The sequence below is a fragment of the Prionailurus viverrinus genome, chromosome F2 (assembly GCF_022837055.1).
Source record: "Prionailurus viverrinus isolate Anna chromosome F2, UM_Priviv_1.0, whole genome shotgun sequence".
Classification (NCBI taxonomy): domain Eukaryota; kingdom Metazoa; phylum Chordata; class Mammalia; order Carnivora; family Felidae; genus Prionailurus; species Prionailurus viverrinus.
In genome coordinates, this window is record NC_062578.1 from 78,823,459 (window position 1) to 78,835,947 (window position 12,489).

Below are 12,489 nucleotides of genomic sequence, written 5' to 3' on the forward strand. Positions count from 1 at the left end.
CAAACCCAGCCAGACTCCCTAGTAAGATAAAGATGATAATGATGATGATCTTTATGCCAGGTGATTTTCTGGCTATTTCCAGGAACAGGAAGGACAGAAGGTTACCTTGAAGCCAAACGTTATTATTTTTTTTTCTACCAGTTTCAAAGAATAGGCAGAAAAGAAAACCACCTTGAAGCAGGTGTTCACTGTTTCTCTAGAGAATGACCAGAGCAAAGTCCCATATCATCTAAGTGTTTTATGGCTGGTAGGGCCAGAGAACACTCATTGCCAAGTTAGAGAGGTAGGACATGAGCTTCTGTGACTCCATCAAAGCTGCTTCTTTTCTTGGAGACTCTGTCCCCAAATAAAACAATCCACACAGGGAGAGAAGAATCCCCTGGGAGCAAACAGCCAAGGTGTTGATGACTTTTTCTGAAGTATGGAAGTGGGGAGACCCACCGGATTAGGACAGACTTGCCCCAACCAAAGAGGTGTCAACATCCTGTATGGATAAAGCATGGAATACTGTTTCCTGGAAATAAAAGTAGCTTGAGGAAAGCTGGAGCCCACTATGACGGCTCTGGATGTTCACAATGGCTCCAGGGTTCACGAGTAGAAGGTTGGTTTGGTTACATCATGAGCTGGAAAGTTCTGTGCATCCATCTAACCTGGCACAAAGGTTGTGCTTTGAATAGCAATGACTGAACATATAAATGTCACCTGAAAAGTAATAACCTGAAGTCCTGAGGCAGGGCCCCCAAGTCCTATGCAGATGGCTGAACAAGCAAGCTCATCGTTGAGGCTACGAGCTTCTTGGAGTTCTAAAGAACCACCTTCAACAGAACATCCGTGTGGCCATGAAAAGCCCTAGTAGCCTGAGAAGGATCAGACCCAGTTCTTTCCCAACCTGGCTTTCAAAAAAGGAGCCCATTTTGGGGCGCCTGGGAGGCTCGGTCAGTTAAATGTCCGACTTCGGCTCAGGCCATGATCTCACAGCTCATGAGTTTGAGCCCCACAGTTGGGCTCTGTGTTGTCAGCTTGGAGCCTGGAGCCTGCTTTGGATTCTGGGTCTGCCTCTCTCTCTGCCCCTCCCCTGATTGCTGTCTGTCTGTCTCTCTCAAAAAATAAATAAACATTTAAAAAATTTTTCTTAAAAAGGATCCCATTTCATTTTATAAGTCCAGGTCTTCTCAGCCCCTGTGAGATGAGGGAAGCAGGTTAGCATTTTGCTAACAGGGCACTTAGATAAAAAAAGCACTTTGGTGAGATATCTGCAGAGATGTGAATGGACTTGTACCTTCAATTTTTGAAGCACATCATATTGTCATTTGTATAGCTATTTGGAAAAACTAAAAACATTTTTTTGTTTTATTTTATTGTTTTTTTTAATATAATTTATTGTCAGGTTGGCTAACCACAGCATATACAGTATGCTCTTAGTTTGGGGGGTAGATTCCCATGATTCATCGCTTACCTACAACACCACGTTTATTTATTTGAGAGAGAAAGAGAGAGCAGGGGAGGGGCAAAGAGAGAAAGAGAGAGAATCCCAAGCAGGCTCCATGCTGTCAGCACAGAGCCCATAGCAGGGCTCGATTTCATGAACCGTGACATCATGACCTGAGCTGAATCCAGAGTTGGATGCTTAACTGACTGCACCATCCATCTAAACTCCCCTAACAGACATTTTTCTTGCTTTCTATCTAAAATATGATGTCCCTGGAATATTGAAAATAATGTGCTTTAATGAACAAGGATATGAGTTTATGCCTTATCCATAATCCCAAGTGAATATGTTTCTGTGGGGTTTTTTTCTTTACTATAAAACATATTCCTTTATTCATTAACTCCTTGTTAATCACCTGCTACATGTCAGGTCCTGTGCAAGACACTGGAATTTGGAACTGAACGATCAGAGCTCCCCGTGGGGTGTATCTGTCCCACACAGCTGTCCCTGGATAGGGAATGGGTAATCCCTGAGCTGCTCATCTCCACAGACACCTCCTTGTCTGAATGAGTTTCTCATCTCTCCAGACACATCGCATCATTTGCATCATCTTGTATGGCCCACCTAACCAGTTTGGGTTGAGGTGGCAAGCCCTGGGTTGCAGTCTAGACGTCATTATGTATTAACCGCATGACTTGCAAATGTCTCTTCTCTGTAAGGTGTACTACATGCTAAACTGTTCACCCACTGCAAATCGCTCTACAGAAGCTAGCCTGGGATTGGTCTCAGATCTAGGTACTTCAGATCCCTTGTCTCACTTGACCTTGGGTATGAGAGTCTTCATTGTATCCTCATGAAGCAGCTCAGGACCACAGAGGTTAAGTTACGTCCTCAGCGTCAAAGGTAGTACATCGGGGATGCCACATCGTGTACTTTTTTGCACCCATTCATCCCTAAGCTTGTTTCCTCACATATGTGTTATGGAACCCAACAACCACACAGGCGGTATGTTAGACATAATGCCAGTCACTGGTGATAGCACAACAACAACAAGGAAGAGTCTTCAGGATTCAGTCCAGCGTTTCCCAACTTTGTTCTCTCCTCGCTGGACTCACACTACTCCATCACTTGCGTCTTACAGAATACCAGCCGAAGTCCTGGAATGATGTAACCGTGGGCTATGCATACTGTGGTCACTCGGGTACACATGGACTCAACCCATGACTCCATCATTAGTGAGTGCAGGGCGAAGGAGGCGACACGCCCAAGTTTCTGAATCCCAGCGGTCCCGGCACTCAGCCTACTCCGCACGAAGACTCAAGTTACAGACAGCAGAAATTCCTGCTTACGGAAACTAATCCAAAGCCATCACTGAACCTACCGAAAGGGAACATGGCTGCAGGTGCAATTTAGCAGCGAGCCCTGCCCCGTCTACACCGAGCGGGCTTAATTACTTAATTATCACCACTGCAACCCACCTGTCAGAGGGGCCCAGCCAGGCCAGCACTGGATACCTATTCTGTCAGCCCATAATGTGCTATCTCATCTCAAATGTGAAAGGCCAGCGCGTCGCCTCTAACAGACTCCAGTGACCCAACGGCTCACCCACCCGGCCTCCTTTAGAAGGGACCTAACCACCCAGCCAACTCAGGTGTTTCCATCTGCATTTCAACTGCAGAGTGCAGTACATGGCCTCCTGCTTTTGCAAGGAGAAGACACAGATTTGAGTGAAAAGCCACGGATTTGCCCTGGGTTCTCCACTTGTACACTGTGTTCCTGTGAACAAGGAACTTACCCCGGTCTGAGCCTCAGTTTCCTCCCCTGTGAAATGGGGATGGGAGAGAGCATTCCTGTTCAAGGGTTGCCAGGGTGGAGCAAGACAACCTGTGACAGCACCTGCTATAGGGACTAACCTGTAACAGGTGCTCAGAGAAACAGCCATGCGTGTACTGCCACATGGACAGGAGTGTGTAGCTGATGTGACTATTAAAAAGTACTCACAACAGGGGCTCCGGGCTGACTCAGTCAGTTAAGCATCTGACTCTTGGTTTCAGCTCAGGTCATGATCTCACAGTTCATGAGTTTGAGCCCTGCACTGAGCTTCAATCTCTCTCTCTCTCTCTCTCTCTCTCTCTCTCTCTCTCTCTCACACACACACACACACACACACAATAAATAAACTTAAAAAAAATTACTCACAGCAGAATTCTACTGGCTACTAGAAAACTCTCAGGGAAAATGCAAGGGGAAGCCTCAGCTGCCCTCCAGCTCTGGGGAGCTGTCAAGAGCGGTCTTGACCAGGGCAGGGGCACTGCCTGCAAGGACGGAGAAGCACGCAGAATCTCCTTGCTTTCCAGCTGGGAGACGTGGGGTGAGATTTAACTCCCTCCACCTCAATTCTGAGCGAAAGTGCCAATAACAATATGACTCCAGGGGGCAGCGAGATGGCTCCTTATTCCTGGCCACCTTGCTTCTGCCTCGATCCCATGGGGTGTCTCCTCCTGCACCTCCCACCTCTCTGCACTGTAGACTTCCATCAGGGTGTTCGACCCACGTCTTTTCTCTCCTATGAGCTCTTCTCTCCTCCCACGGTCTCCGCAGGGGACCCTAGCCACTTCCAGCACTTTATACACCACTTAGAAGCTAAGAGCTCTCAAATGTGTGACAAGAGTCCCATCTCTCCCGCGTGGGTGCGCGCGATCCCTCAGCCCCGAGACATTATTCCTTTGATGTTGGATACGCACCATAAACTCACACATCCAAGACAGAACCTCTGATTTTGTTTCCCAAATGTGTTTCTCCTGCTGTCTCTTACCCATAGTCGTACCATGCCTCCTGGCCATCTCTGATTCCTCTTCCCCCTCACCCCCTGATCAATCATCTGCGAATCCTGCAAATTCACATTCAAGATGTGGTTCTGATTAATCGAATCCTTTCCGTGTCCTTTCAGGATTTTCTCTCAATGTTGAAACATGCTTTTATTATTTCCACTCTTGCGTCTATTCATATGAAATATAAACCGGACGTCATCACCCCTGATGGCACTTAGAATAAAATCTAAATTCTCTATGATGTTATCGCTGGGTCTAAATCATCAGTGTGGACGCTGCAGTAAGGTGAGGGCTTAGCACAGAGCCGGCGTTCTGGGTGGTTGTTCGGGCCGGACAAATATTTATAGAATGTCTGGCTGCCCAAAGCTCCAAGTGACCTAATCCCTGAGAATTTGGCAGCGGTGTTTAATAAACATTTGAGGAAGTGAGCTGGATCTCAGCTCGAGAGCTAGCTCATGAGGCTGGCTCTGTCTCCTGCTACGTCCTCACGATGGGCCAGCACCCACACCGATCTACGCTCCCCGGCAAACAGCAGGCACTAAATGCGCCTAAAGGGGCACACTATGGGGTTTTCTGGGGTGTAAGGCTTTGTCTCCTAATCCCGAAACCTATTGTGCTGGTAAGTCATTAGGAGACGGAAAACGGGAGGCGAAGAGCCCTGTTTATGTGGTTCAGACTTTCCAGGGCCATCTGCCTCAGCCATATGCTTCATATGCAAGGAGAACCAAGAAAAGCAGTGATTGCAGCTAATCAAATATTTGTGGGAGCAGCAGCGGCCACACCCAGGCCCAGTCACAGTCCCCAATACGTCCCGAGGAACACAGAGCCACTCTCCGGCCCACGGTGACCGTGGCCTGACTGGGAAACCACAGGATGTGGGGGACAGTCGTGACTTGCTCCTACAATGGCAGGGAGTGCCCACAGTCAGTGCCCAGTAGGTGAGAACAGGTGGTCACTGTCTATTCCTTCCACAGAAACAGAACGTCCCTCTGGAGGGAGGGCTAGCCCCACTGCCCGGGGCTGTGCCAGGACTGACCAGTCCAGAAAGACCAGCAGCCTCAGCCCTCTTCTCGCTCCAAGGGCTACATCCAACCCTTCCCCTCCCCAAGCCAGGAAGTTCTTTTCAATCACAGGACATTCTCACCTGGACCCTGCCCTCCTATGCCTCACCTTTCCCCTATTGGACTCCTCCGTCCTGTTCCTTAGGGCATACACCTGGGCCATACCTATACTTGGGAAAGGGGACAGAATATCCCCAACTGGTTAGTGCAGGCACCCGCCAATCAGAATAATGCCAGGCAGAGTGATGAGCAGGGTCCTGTAGGCCATGCGCTGTGCCAGGCATAACTCCTTGATTTAAGGATCACAGGGAATATGAGCATCTAGGGGAGGGGCCAGGCCAACTAGCCAATGCGGGGGGGCACTCAGAAAGTTTAGGGCAATGGCTACTATGACAACTGCACACACCAGAGGCACTGGCCGAACGCTGCCCCGGTTCCAATGAACTAGGCATGTTCACGGCACACACAGGTCAGCCCAGCCTTCCTTGCTGAGACCTGCCCTTGTGCCAGGGTTCGTGTGCTCAGCTCCAAATCTTTCACCCCACGCCGCTCCCTCTAAACCCCAGGGTGGCCTGGATGGCCTCAGCTGGTCCTCTGGGACACGGAGGCTCCTGCACACCCTCCTCCCCTCCAACAGCTCCTTCTCCTGCTGCTGTACGTCCATGCCAAATGCCACAGAAGGATCGTCCATCTGCACATGAACTTGGGAATTATTCCAGGGCCAATGCTCCCCTCTCCAACTCAAACCTCCTCCATCTCTCGATGTCCCCAGGGTCTCCCTTAGAGTCCTATGCAACTGGATTCCGATGGGTCACCCTGACTCAGACCTGGCCCTGGCTGAGCCTGGAAACTGACCTTCAACTCCACCCACAGCAAACGCAGGACAGAAGGGGTTGCTACCCTGACCCAGCTCTGGGATACTCCCTCCTCTGCACTTCTGCACCTGGCCCCTAGCTCCAGCCCACAGCTGGGCCAGTCTCAGGTGCAGCTGGAGTTAGAACGGCCACCTGCTTATTTGACACAGACACTTCAGGAACTAGAGCTTGAGGTCCTGGTGCAGGAGCTGATTCCTCCCCATCTCACTGGCCTATTTCTTTTTTTTTTTTTTTAATTTTTTATTTATTTTTTTTAACGTTTATTTATTTTTGAGACAGAGAGAGACAGAGCATGAACGGGGGAGGATCAGAGAGAGGGAGACACAGAATCTGAAACAGGCTCCAGGCTCTGAGCTGTCAGCACAGAGCCCAACGCGGGGCTCGAACTCACGGAGCGTGAGATCATGACCTGAGCCGAAGTCGGCCGCTCAACCGACTGAGCCACCCAGGCGCCCCATCACTGGCCTATTTCTAAGGCTCTCACTGTGAGCAAGCTTTCTCTGACTGCTGCAGCCTAGAGTGAATGTCCTCACCTGGGAACCCCACGCATTTACTCCTCAACACCACTTAGCACACAGAAGATGCTACCCTTCTATCCACTTCCCCCAATACACACACACACACACACACACACACACACACACACACACACACACACACCACGCACCAGAAATATTCAGAATCCAGGGCCCGTGTAGGACTTAGACTCAAGATAACCCTTGTTCTTAACAAGGGACCACTCTCATTGTGTTTCTTTGAATAAATGTTACAATTTGCTCAGTAGCATCACCTGTTGAATCTTGCACTTCTGACCCATCAGAGGTGATCAATACAGTACCTTTGGTCAATTATACAGATATGTCAAGAAGCTGCAAGGAACATTCCAGAGCTTCTTTAGGCCACTGGGACATGGCGGGGTGTGGGCACTGAAAGGCTTGGGTGAGGGTCTACGTTTTTCCTTAGTACAAGGCCATGATGCCCTTTTAATCAATTTGCTTTCCATAAAATGGGAGTATGATCTCTAATTACAGAGTTGTCATGAGCATCAAGCCAGGAGATGGAAATGGGTGTCTACGGTTCATGATAAATGAACACTATTGCTCAAGGTTCTGATTGCTTTCTTAATTATTCTTTTCGGTCAGGAGGTATTACCTTCTAGGAACCTCCACCATGCCAAATACAAGTTCTTTCCAATTAGCCCCGTTTGTTTACTGATATTTCTCAGAGGGTCTAGCAGAGCACCTGCACCAAGGGGGCAATCTGTATGCACTCTTTGAATAGTCTTTTTCCTCTGACATTTTTCCCCACTAAGCTTTCTGCTTCCCATCCATCAAGATTCTGCTTGTGTTGCCCCTTCATCGGGAGTTTGTCCCTCAGTGCCCCAGCAAGGATAATCACCCCTCCTCTATCCCCAGAACATTTTGCACCTGCTTGCCAAGAACACCTGTTGTGTAGCGATACAGTTCACTGCGCCTGTCACCAGACCAAAGGTGGCTCTAAGCTTGCAGAGTACATCATTCACCACTGTGCTCTTGGCTTCTAGCAAGGTGCTTGGCATAAAATCCACACAATTAGTACTTTTTGATGAATCGATAGACTCATCTTCACCCCAGAATCCTGCCTCTGTCTCGATGACCTTTCAAACGTCACCTCTTTATGGAGATGTTCCCGGTCAGTGTAGCTGCAAACAGCACAGGCTCTGAAATCTGACCTGTATGCAAGTTCAGACTCTCCATTCACCTGTAAGTTAGTTAACCCTTCTGAGCCTAATGTTCTTCATGTGTAAACTAATCGTGAGACCCTCTTCTTCTACAGGGCCATTGTGGTGATAAGACAATGACTGGCATAGTCATTGTTACCAAAAATGCCACATCTCTTCCACTATAAGTGTCCTTATACTTTTGTTGTGCCACGTGGTCGACTTTCCAGTCGTTCATCTTGGCATCACCTTCCACCAACCCACATACTCCCAGCTTCTCTATCCTTACAAGGTATGTGAAGGCACAGACGATAAGCCAGTCATTTGGGTCTTCCCGGTGACCGAGGTGAGTACTTGAATAAACTACATGCTCAGCAGGAGTCCAGCAAAAATAAGGGCAGGGTTACCCCGAAAGGAAGGCTGAGGCATCACTAGGAAAGACAGCTTTTCGTTTTTCATCCCTGAGCCACCGTCCTAAGTCTGAGAATCCACACATCCGACATGGGGGCTGGCAGCACAAAGAAAATCACACACATCTATAAACCCATATCACAGATAAGAACTGGGAAGCTTTGGGAGATGGAGAATCCAGCCCAAGAGTAGAATAAACAGCAGAATCCAGAATCCAGCCTCCTCTCCCAGGACCCTGCCTCCTGGCCCTCCCTGGCCCTGCCTGGATGCTCGCCGGGGCCCAGAAGGACTCTTCCCAAGGATCTCTCAAAGCCTTTGTGTCTCAGCAAACTCTAACCAGCTTCTCAAAGTCACAGCAGCACCTGCCTGGGTGTCAGCCAACGCTTAGCCAGTTGGCTTCGAAATCAATGCACGCCTAGCCCTACGTCCTCGGAATCAATTATTGCAGCTTTAGATTCAATTACCAGATGGCCCATTAAGTCATGCTCATTTGTCTTCACAGCTCCACCCTGGCGCAGAGGCAATCCTGCAAAGCTTGCTGTTTAATGCACCACAGCCACCATCCGTCAGCCAGGGTAAGCCGTCGGGGTCAGGGGACGGGGGCGGCTGGACGCCCCGGGGCGGCCAGCCCCACCCAACGCGGGGCTACCATACACACCGCTCCACACTCCTCGGGGCCACCCAACGTCTTGGCTCTGCCGGTCTACACATCTGGGTGAGTTTCTTGGGACTCAGTCGTGCTGCGGTTCACCTCGGCAGCCATCGCATGTAGCATGGGGCTGGAGGAAAAGTAAACGTTTAATGGCCATTTCGATGATTTTCTCTTCTTCATGTTACATATTCAGCGTCTCCTCAACTAGCTCCTTCCACATGGATTCTAAATGCAGTCAACTTTCCCTCGTCAGAAATAAAGGGCATACAAAACTCAGAACTCGAAGCCCCTCCAGCCGCTACCCTGACTCTCTCCTTGCCATAGCAATGAACTTCCCCAGAGAATACCTACTGACAGCCCCGATTTCTTCCTTGCCCCACGCACTCTTCAAAACTCCCCCCTCCCCACAAAAAAAGCCCCACCTGGTTTCTTTCTGGTCCCTTATCACCACCAAGGGAGCACCCTACGCACTGCTCAGATTTTAAGACAGTTTTAGCCCACATCATGCTCGATTCTCAGCAGGGGCCCACAATGTCGGTCAATTCCTCCTCCTGGAAAGATGTTCTTCCCTCAGCCTCTGAGAAATAAGGCTCCACTCGTTTTTTTCGTGACTCTGGTAGCGTTTCTCTGACTCCCTTTGGGAGTCACCTCTCTGAAAGTCACGGTCCCTCCCCACCCCGGTGGTGCCTCCCGCTTCCCTTCCAGTGGTTTATTTTACTCCACAGCACTTACTTCCTTGCAACCAGGATGTAAGCCCTATGTCAGCAATAAATCTGCCTATTTGTGGATTCCGAGTCTGCTACATAAAATGGAATGTAGCACATGGCCACTCAACAGAACTTACGTCCCTACCCCAGACTCGTCCTCTCAGTTCAGGACCTGTCCGTCCAGTTGATTACTGAAATCTTCCACTTGGATTTTCAAAGGTACCGCACATTTGTAACCTGTTGAAAAGTAACTTTTGCATATCACCACTAGGAAAGAAAAGAAAAAGAAAAAAAAAAAAAGCTAAAAAGCTAGTTTCTCTTCCAAGCTTCCTTACTTTGGTAAGTGGTTCTATGATCCGGCCTCGCATAGAAGCCAGGAAAAGGAGAGCCACCTTCGACGTAACCTCCGTCACCTCCCAAATGTAAGCCCCGGGCCGACGCTCCGGCTTTGCTCCGTCTCAGCCACCAACGGACTCGCCCACTTGCTACCCCTGCCCTCACCTGGACCACGAGGGGGTTCGTTCAGTGCCACCTGCCCCTCATGCACAATGACCCCCCCCCCACCATATCTCCAGAGAAGAATGTTTCCAATGTGCAAAAAGGACCAAGCTGTTCCCCTGATCGGAATGCTTCCAAAGCTTTCCACACCTCTTAGGATGAAGGAAAATACTCCAATGGAGTCCTCGAAGCCCATTTGACCTTCCCACCCGTCCATCCTCTCCTCACCCTTGGCTCCCGTGCCCCACTTCTCTGCAGCCACACTGGCCGGCCGTTGCCTCCTCGTCAGCATATCACCTGCACCCATTCTGTTCCCTCCACCCACTTGGCGCCTCCCTTCTCTGAGGACCCAGCTGACCCCTGCTCACTCGCCAGCCCTCAGTTCAGACGTCTCTTTCCCCAGAGGTGTTCTCTGATCTCCCTCGTAGGGTCAAATGTGTGATTACGGGCTCTCATTACACACTGTACCTCTCTGAGCATCGTGACATTAGCTAGAGTGCAAATGACCACCTCCTGTACTAGACTAAGTGCTCCGTGCACACTAGGTTCTTTCTGCTCAAACAGACCTAAAACCTGGAGAGCAGGTTCGGTAGCTGCTTGGTAGATATTTGTTGAAGGTGGAATTAAAATATATGTACTATTAGTTTTGTAAAAAGTATAAAGCTATTAACTCAGTGACCTTTTTAATTTAATAAAGTCACTTCCTTATCATCTGACCATTACAAAAAAAGATCATAAAAATAGAAGTCAAGTTATCTGCCTGAGGAAATAAAATTAACGACCAAGCCACAGCAATAACTCCGAAACACCCAACTCCTTGACTCTGCTCACTTATAAACTCTGAGATTCTGTTTCCTCCTTTGAAAATAGGAACAGAACTACTCCAAAGATTGTTCTGAGGATTTATAAAATAATATTTACAAAATGCCAAGCACAGTGCCTGGTATATTCAGTTGCACAATCAACAGAGATTTATTAAGTGTCGTTGGTGCCCGTCCATAAAAATATGGGTCGGCCAGCAACACATATTTCAGCAAGCCGAGATGAAGTACATTTACTTCAAGGAAGATAAACAAGAACATTCATTGTCAGGAGTCATGACTTTTATTGTGCTTTAAACTTTAACAATATCGACCTGAACTGCTCTAAAGCAAAGCAATCAATACTGGAGAATGTGTGCCCAGGTGAAGCTCTGAAACAGAGGGAGGTGAGAGGGAAAGGGTTCTTTCAATGAGGTCTTGGAATGATGGGAAAGTATTGTTGTTCATGCTCGCCCCTCCATCCGCCATCCATCCACCGACCCATCCCTCCATCCGCCATCCATCCATGACTCAGCATGAAGCCCCAAGTAAGGAGGACATAACCCTGGCACTTGAGCCATGGCAGCAAGGAAGGGAGAGGGTCTGTCCTCCTGGGACTTACCTGAAAGGGAAAAACCAAAAAAATTCAAGTAATCCTTCAGTTATAATGTCCTAATGCTGCAAAAATACAGACTAAGGGAAACATGACACACTTAATTTGGAGTGGGAGAGCTCATGGTCTAAAGGTGAAAACAACCATTTTTCTTAACAGCAACACAGAATTCTTTCAAGAAAACTCTTCATATAATTGACATTATGGATCTTTGATTATAACAATTATCACACGTAAAACAAATTCCCTCATTTTTATCATGAATTGTTTAAAATGATTTATTTTTTTAAAGTCTCATTTATTTAAGTAATCTCTATGCCTTGTGTGGGGCTCAAAGTCGTGACCTTGAGATCAAGAGTTGCATGTTTTTCCAACTGAGCCAGCCAGGTGCCCCTATTTAAAAGGATTCATAGGCACCTGGGTGGCTCAGTCTGTTAGGCATCCAACTTCGGCCCAGGTCATAATCTCACAGTTCATGAGTTCAAGCCCCGCATCGGGCTCTGTGCGGAAAGCTTGGAGCCTGGAGCCTGCTTTGGATCCTGTGTCTCCCTCTCTCTCTCTGCCTCTCCTTTGCTCGCTCTCTGTCTCTGTCTCTCAAAAATAAATAAATGTTAAAAAAAATTAAAAGAAATTTAAATGATTAAAATCTACATCATGGGTTTTCTTTCTTTTCTTCTTAGATTTGGAAAATTTTTTGTGTCTTTTTTATTTAAACTCCAGTTAGTTAAAATACAAAAACAACCATTCTTATGGGTTATTAAAATTGAAGTTTGACAGAGGCCACGACCAACCCTGTGTACAAATGTGAGAGGCCAGACCCAAAAGCGGAGCCCAGGAGGCAGCAGTTGGGAACCGCGGCTCCAGACCCTCCTCCCTTAGGTCAGGGAGAGGGAAGAAAGGATTTGGGAGAGAG

At 48.3% G+C, this 12,489-nt stretch overlaps 1 protein-coding gene across 4 annotated transcripts in view; it reads right to left on the reverse strand.

The window, feature by feature from the left end:
• Positions 1 to 12,489, reverse strand: part of FAM135B (family with sequence similarity 135 member B) — a 281,764-nt gene that overhangs the window by 101,602 nt on the left and 167,673 nt on the right. Inside the window, exon 2 of one of the 4 annotated variants that reach the window (XM_047843021.1) lies at positions 4,245 to 4,319. The exons of the other annotated variants lie outside the window; for them this stretch is intronic. Within the exon in view, the coding sequence (XP_047698977.1) occupies positions 4,245 to 4,272 (28 nt within the window). The 5' untranslated portion in view covers positions 4,273 to 4,319. The remainder of the gene's footprint in view (positions 1 to 4,244; positions 4,320 to 12,489) is intronic. 4 annotated transcript variants of the gene reach the window in all.